Source organism: Rosa chinensis, chromosome 2, assembly GCF_002994745.2.
Source record: "Rosa chinensis cultivar Old Blush chromosome 2, RchiOBHm-V2, whole genome shotgun sequence".
Classification (NCBI taxonomy): Eukaryota; Viridiplantae; Streptophyta; class Magnoliopsida; order Rosales; family Rosaceae; genus Rosa; species Rosa chinensis.
Window position 1 is genome coordinate 54238714 of NC_037089.1, and position 7374 is coordinate 54246087.

At 40.2% G+C, this 7374-nt stretch overlaps 1 protein-coding gene across 2 annotated transcripts; it reads left to right on the forward strand.

Moving 5' to 3' along the window:
* Positions 1-3938: 3938 nt before the first annotated feature.
* On the forward strand, positions 3939-7056 carry LOC112188775 (probable disease resistance protein At5g63020). 2 transcript variants are annotated; one of them, XM_040514000.1, is made up of 2 exons: positions 3939-5184; positions 5530-7056. In XM_040514000.1, the coding sequence occupies exons 1-2, from the start codon at positions 4029-4031 to the stop codon at positions 6732-6734; spliced, it is 2361 nt and encodes a 786-aa protein (XP_040369934.1). In that variant the 5' UTR covers positions 3939-4028; the 3' UTR covers positions 6735-7056. The 2 variants fall into 2 exon arrangements, with proteins under 2 accessions (XP_040369934.1, XP_040369935.1); XM_040514001.1 differs by having other exon boundaries at positions 3939-6088; positions 6363-6547.
* Positions 7057-7374: the final 318 nt, after the last annotated feature.

Here is a 7374-nt window from a genome sequence, read left to right on the forward strand (position 1 = left end):
ACACAGCTAGTGGAACTTCTCACTTCTTCTTACAAGAGACACTCTCCTCCAAGGGTAACACCGCTAGCGGAATTTCTCACTTTTCATCTTGCAAGCGAAATTCCTCACAGCTTACTTTCAGCGGAGAAATTTCCGCCAACAGCTGTTCCGAGGCAACCCCTCAAAATGGACAACAACCGCCACACGAAGTTGTAGTCAAGCTATGCTCCTCCGGGACAAGGGGACTCGTCAACAGTCTTCGACTGCCCTGATCAGGCATGTTGACCCTCACTATTCGGGTCTCAAAGATTGGGCTCGCTAGCCAACACCCTCTGCTCAGTGCAGATCCCCCTCATCAAACAATATGCTTGCCAAACGGAGGTCTATCTTAGCTGGGGAGTGGGGGACTCCCTGGGGGGGCCTAGCAGGGGCCCACCCAAAAGGGCATCAAGCGTTTGCTCAGAACAAATCCGTGGTTGACAACGCACAGACGCTAATTATGTTGTTGCAAGTATAGCAGAAGTAACGCTTCCAACAGCTAGGCAACTCCCCAACCAAGATTGCCCTCCTTGACTGGGGACTTGAGGAACTTATACTTACATAGGTATTTGCCAAGCATAATTAGCTACAATGAGCTACTCTCATGCTACCGCTACCGGTACCAATAACCACCAAGGGTGTGGTCTACGGAAACACAACAATATAGGCTGTCAGATCACCTCTCAAGCGCTGCCACGCGCCGCGCCAAGATCACTTCGCTGAACCATTAGAAGCTGGGAACTGAAGCATATTAGTCCCACATCGAAAACATGGAAGAGGTCAGTCTCTTCCCCACCTATAAAAGGTTCTCTCATCTCTCCTCATTAATTACACATTTACTACTTACCTACTATTATTTTATCAACACAAATACATTGTCTAACTTAGGCATCGGAGAAGAGAAGACCGCCCAACGCAATCTCTCTATGACGCCCTTTGTATTTTACTTGACAGATAGCGGAAGCTCTGAGAACATCACAAGTAGCATTCTGCTCATCGGACCAGCGTTAACCGATATTTGGGCCACCGCTCAATCTTAGACATTAACAACTCTAAAGCACAGAGCATGTTTAGTATTAGGTTGAAACACTCACTATATGGATTAAAACAATCCGAACGAATGTGGTATAACCGTCTAAGTGACTACTTGATTGGTAAGGGATATGTTAACAATGAACTATGCCCATGTGTGTTCATAAAAAGAACAAGTTTCGGATTTGCAAGTATTGGTTTATGTTGACGACATGAACATAATTGGCACCCTTAAAGAGTTGAGGGAAACCACTGAATACTTGAAATCCGAGTTTGAGATGAAAGATCTTGAGAAAACACGGTTTTACCTCAGTTTGGAACTTGAGCATTGTGAAGATGGTATCCTAATTCATCAATCAGCTTATACCCAAAAGATGCTTAGGCGCTTCAATACTGATAAAATTAAGCCTTCAAGCACCCCAATGGTCATCCGTAGATTTGATCCAAGGAAGGATCCATTCCGTCCAAAAGAAGACGACGAAGAAGTGCTAGAGGCAGAAGTGCCTTACCTACGTGCAATAGGCGCATTATTATACTTAGCACAATGCACAAGATCGGACATCTCATTCGTTGTGAACTTGTTAGGTAGATATAGCTCTGCGCCAACACGACGCCATTGGACTGGCGTTAAAGATATCTTTCGATACCTAAGTGGTAAGATTGATATGGGCATGTTCTATCCCTACAGAGAGACGATAGATTTGGACCCATCAAATGCCAGGGACGCCATACATAGTGGTTTGCGTTCCCTATCCCCATCCCAAAATGATATAAGTGTTTTGGAAGGTTTTGCTGATGTTGGGTACCTCTCTGACCAGCACAAAGGTCGTTCTCAAACTGGTTATGTGTTTATAGTGGGAAAGACCGTGATATCTTGGAAGTCTACAAAACAGACCTTAGTTGCTACTTCTTCGAACCATGCAGAGATTATTGCTCTTCACGAAACAGTTCGTGAATGTATATGGCTTCGATCCATAGTTTCGCATGTTCGAAATAATTGTGGTATGAAGTTTACCACATATGAGTCAATGAACATTTATGAGGATAATGCTGCTTGCATTGAATAAATGAAGCAAGACTACATCAAAGGCGACAACACCAAGCACATATCTCCAAAGTTCTTCTACAATCAGCAAAACCAGAAGCTCCTTAAGATCAAAGTAAATCAGGTATGATCTGACGACAATGTAGCAGAGTTCTTCACTAAGTCATTGCCCAAATCCAATATCGAGAAACATGTGGCAAGCATTAGCTTGCGATTATCTGAACTCCCATGATCATAGTCATCAGGGGGAGACGCCGACATCAGGGGAAGATGTCTACATGTTCGTCTCGAAACTTGAAGGGTGTGTTGTGCTCTTTTTCTCTTTCGACTGAGGTTATTTTGGTCCCGCAGGATTTTTGTTACTCGACAAGGTTTTTGACGAAGCAACAGGAGGAGCACCACGTTTGGGCGACACAAGGGGGAGTGTTCAAGTAAATCTCTATTTTGTGTATGGCCCAAACTCTAGATTACTTGACCTAGTGGTAATAGGGTTTAATTAGGTAATCTCGGAGAATCTTAGAGATATCCATTTAATGTATAATTAGCTTTCCTTGTACAATTCAAATTCTATGTATTGTAATCCTCTATATAAAGATGCCCCTATTATCAATGAGAATATACAACAATTTTCTCTCAATTCCCGTTTCTCTAAAACAATTCTATCATTTTTTCCCTCATCCAAACACATTTTAAAAGAATGCAGAAGGAAACTCGTATTGGAAGAGAGGGAGAAGAGGGGGGGGGGGGGGGGGGGCTTGGATTTGGATGTGTTAGATGGTAAATGAAATCCGTTTTCTGCGTTTGGGGTTTCAACTAATGAGCTTCTATTCATACCTCCAAAATTGGTATTTAGACATCTCTCTTTTTCTAAGTAATAGTTGACTTTGTCAACTCATGTCAAATTACCAATAAAAACATTAATAAGGAAAAAAAAAATCTCTTATTATCTCTACGAACAGTAATATTCTTCAACTTGGGGAAAACTTTGTCCTCCAATGTAAACCTTAAAATATATATCGCCAAACGTTATTTAACGTTGTAGTCAAATTTTCAGAATTTGACTTCCCTCGTAAAATGAAGGATGAACTTCCAAAAAAAAAAAATTGCTTTATCCAAGAACCCGTAACTCCACCAAAGTCGTCCATCACCCATAATTCCTAGGATTCATGAGAAGTTATACCATGATCTAGGCCAAAAATAGCTACAAATTCATTCCACGCCATAAGATAGACGCAAAACATAACTCCACATATAGGTCTCATATACAAAATCTGGAAGCAACATATTACGAAATACCTCATCACCCATATCAAACGAAATGATCACTTGCCTAATATGATGCTCCTCTCGAAGATCATAAAAATTTTGGTATTCCCTCAGTTGCTCGCGCCCATTCCTCTGTTACTTGTACATGGAGGATGAACTTCCAAAAAAAAAAAAATTGCTGCAATTCTAAATCTTTAAAAATTGGAGGTCTAACTACTGATTTTTGAAAGTGTAAATAGAATAAAAAAAGGGGATTTTATTGGACGATGGGCATTATGCCATTATAGTAAAATTATAATTGGTTATTTATAAAAGTAAGTTTGAGGTCTATTAAGTAGGGAGGTTCAAATGTCAAATTAAGAGGTATGAATAGAAACTCATTTTCAACTGGCCAATTTTGTTTTTGTTTTTTGTTAAATGGGCAGCCGTCAAATTGTTAGTGACTGTAGTCGACCTATCATTACCAGGACTGGTCAGCGGAGTTCTTTCCAGACGATGGAGCCCCACCAACAACCCCTGACTACTATTTTCAGGTCTAATAATTGAGATCTCATTATCCACACACATATTTACTCTCTCTAGGCCTGTATGTATTTCTCCAAACACATATTGAACCCTTAGTAAGCTGCTTAATTTACTTTTCTTGGAAGATCTATCTTGTGAAGTTATGGCTGGCATCTTGTCAATCAATTTGTCGTCCGATGCCTTCGTTTATCGCTGCTGGGATTCCCTCGTTGGAAGACAACATTATGTCAGCAAGCTCCAGAAAAACCTTGTAGGTTTGACTACGTCTTTAGAAGAACTGAAGTGTTTAAAGAATGATGTAAAGAGAAAGGTTGAGGTTTCTGAGCAGCAGCCACACATGAAGCGGCTAGAACAGGTACAGATCTGGATTGTGAAAGTGGAAACTATGGAGACTCAAGTCCACGAAGTTCTCAATGCTAGAATTCAAGAAACTGAGAAACTGTGCTGTGGAGGTTGCTGTTCAAAGAACTATATTTCCAGCTACAGGTATGGGAAAAAGGTGGTCAAGAAGTTGCTAGAAATCACTGCTTTAAAGGAGGCCGGAGTTTTTCAAGAGGTAGCCGAGAGGTTACCTGCGCCATTAGTCAGTCAAAGACCTATTGAGCCAATTGTGGGCATGGAATCCATGTTTGATAAGGTTTGGAGCCACATCGAAGATGAAGAGGTGGGAGTGATTGGCTTGTATGGAATGGGAGGGGTGGGGAAGACCACCCTTCTTACCAACATCAATAACAACTTCCTCCACAGCACTAATGATTTCAATCTTGTGATCTGGATCGTGGTCTCCAAGGACTTCAAGCTTGACAACATTCAAAACAAGATTGGTGAGAAGATTGGGTTTTCGGATGAGACATGGAAGCGTCAAGGGCAGGATGAGAAAGCTGAGGACATCTCCATGATCCTAGGCACAAAGAAGTTCGTCTTGTTCTTGGATGACCTGTGGGAGCGAGTTGAAATCACCAAAATTGGAGTTCCATTTCCTGATAAACACAACAAGTGCAAAGTACTCTTCACCACGCGTTCTGAGGACGTTTGCGGTCTTATGGATGCTCATGTGAAGATTAAAGTGGAGTGTTTGGCATCGGAAAAGGCATGGACCTTGTTTCAACAGAAAGTTGGAAAAGAAGCTCTTCTAGTTCATCAAGATATCCCTAGACTAGCTGAGATTGTGGCAAAAGAGTGTGGCGGCTTGCCACTTGCATTAATTACGGTTGGTCGGGCCATGGCTTGCAAGAAGACACCTGAAGAATGGGATCATGCAATTCAAGTTCTCAAGAAATCCGCATCAGAGTTCTCTGGTATGGAAGATAAGGTGCTCCGTCTTTTGAAATTCAGTTATGATAGTTTACCATCAGAGAAAGTTAGATCATGCTTCTTATATTGTGCTTTATTTCCAGAAGATTTTCTAATACCTAAAGATACTTTATTAAACTGTTGGATGGCTGAGGAAATGTGGGATGAACATGCTAATGTACATGAAGGACGAAGTGAAAGTTACCATATTATAGGTGTTCTTCTTAATGTATGTTTGTTGGAAGAATATAAAGGAAACTTTGTGAAAATGCATGATGTCATCCGCGACATGGCGTTGTGGTTGGCTTGTGATCCTGCTAAAACAAACGAGGGTTTCCTATTGCATGCAGGTGCAGATTTGATTGAAGCACCCAATGTTGGAAAATGGAAGAGCATGAAAAGAATATCTTTGATGTCTAATCGCATGGAGCATCTAGATGAAACACCGAATTCTCCTAGTTTGTTGACCTTGTTTCTTGGAGGAAATAATTTGAAGAAGATTGATGATGGCTTTTTCGATCACATGCCTAGTTTAAAAGTTTTGGATTTGTCAGACAATAAGGATCTAACGCGGTTGCCATGTGGAGTTTCAAACCTTGTTTCATTGCAGCATCTGAATTTGTCAGAAACTGGTATAAAAGAGTTGTCAGAGGAGATAAAGAACTTATCAAAGCTAAAATATTTGAACTTGGAGTTTACGGGGCAACTTGATTCTGTTCCACCAAATTTTATATCAAGTTTTCCCATGCTGAAAGTTTTGAGAATGTTCAAATGTGGTTCTTCTGACAAAATTCTTTTTGAAGGTGAAATATCCATGATAGGGGAATTGCAGGGTTTGAAACACTTTGAAGTGTTGACTTTGAGCATTCGAAGTACAGCTTGCTTTTGCAAGTTTCTCCAGTACCACAGGTTAGTGACCTGCACTGAAGCTCTTCTTCTCATGGATCAGAAAAACCATTCGAGCTTTCTTGATTTAACATCTCTGCTGGACATGAAAAATCTTGATTTGCTTCAAATTTCTGAGTATCCAAATTTGAAAGAAATAGACATTGATTGGGCAGGAGCAACTAATGATCCTCGGAACTCAATCATGACAAACCAAAGTTGCTACATTGCTCTTCAACACGTATCTGTAAGCTCTTGCTTCCAATTGAATGATATGACATGGCTTATTTTTGCTCAGAATCTCATCAGATTATATGTATATGGCTGCTCCGGAATGCGGGAAATAATCAGTTCTCAAAGATTGGGTGCACATGTTGTAAGAGACATGAAACCATTTGCAAAACTTTCAGTTCTTGATTTGTGGGGTCTTCCGCTCTTGAGTAGCATATATAGAAGTGCACTGCCATTTCCATATCTGAGTGAAATCAGAATATCTGGATGTCCAGCACTTAAAGAGTTGCCACTGAATTCCAGCAGTGCCCGAGGATGTAATCTCATCATCCAAGGAGAGGAATGGTGGTGGAATCGCTTACAATGGCCAAATGAAGATGCTCGAAATGCTTTCCTCCCCTGCTTCAGACATCGTAGTAGTAATCAGGTTCTTCCATGAACATGGCAGGTGATGAGTTATGATTAATCTCAATTATATGAAGTAAGAAGCTTTTCTTATGCACCTTTCTCAATTCATTCCCTGTGAAATACTCAAATACAGACCAGTTATTTCCTGTATTATTGTTGTTTGGATATTGAAAATAAAGATAAAGTGGATGATGGTTTGCAATTCTCTATATGTAATCCAAAACATCCACACTCATTTCTTTTGTTTACTTTTAACGCAGGTTACCTGTATTATTGTTGTTTGGATATTGAAAATAAAGATAAAGTGGATGATGGTTTGCAATTCTCTATATGTAATCCAAAACACCCACACTCATTTCTTTTGTTTACTTTTAACGCAGGTTACCTACCTAATTAAACCCTTAAGGGCTATGCTCTAATGAATCTCATTTGTTGTATCAGTTATTTATACTCGTGGTTATATATATGGCATGCATGTCATTCATTGTGGTATCACTGGTTGAGCTGATATGAGAGAATCAATGCTTCTCTCATAGTGATATTGGTCCATAAGAGCGCTCTCGATGCTTTGTTTATGCATTCCAGAAGTCTCGGATTGCATTTTCTTAAGTCTTATTTAGGAAGCGATCATGTTTCTGGTTGCTGTATACAAAGAAAAAAAGAAAAAAACT

What these genes read in the sequence shown, in the direction of transcription:
- LOC112188775 (XM_040514000.1), top strand. Translation starts at nt 4,029, where the DNA reads ATGGCTGGCATCTTGTCAATCAATTTGTCGTCCGATGCCTTCGTTTAT. An exon ending in ATCCGCATCAGAGTTCTCTG is followed by an intron (nt 5,185 to 5,529) that starts GTATGGAAGATA and finishes TATTGCATGCAG; the next exon opens with GTGCAGATTTGATTGAAGCA.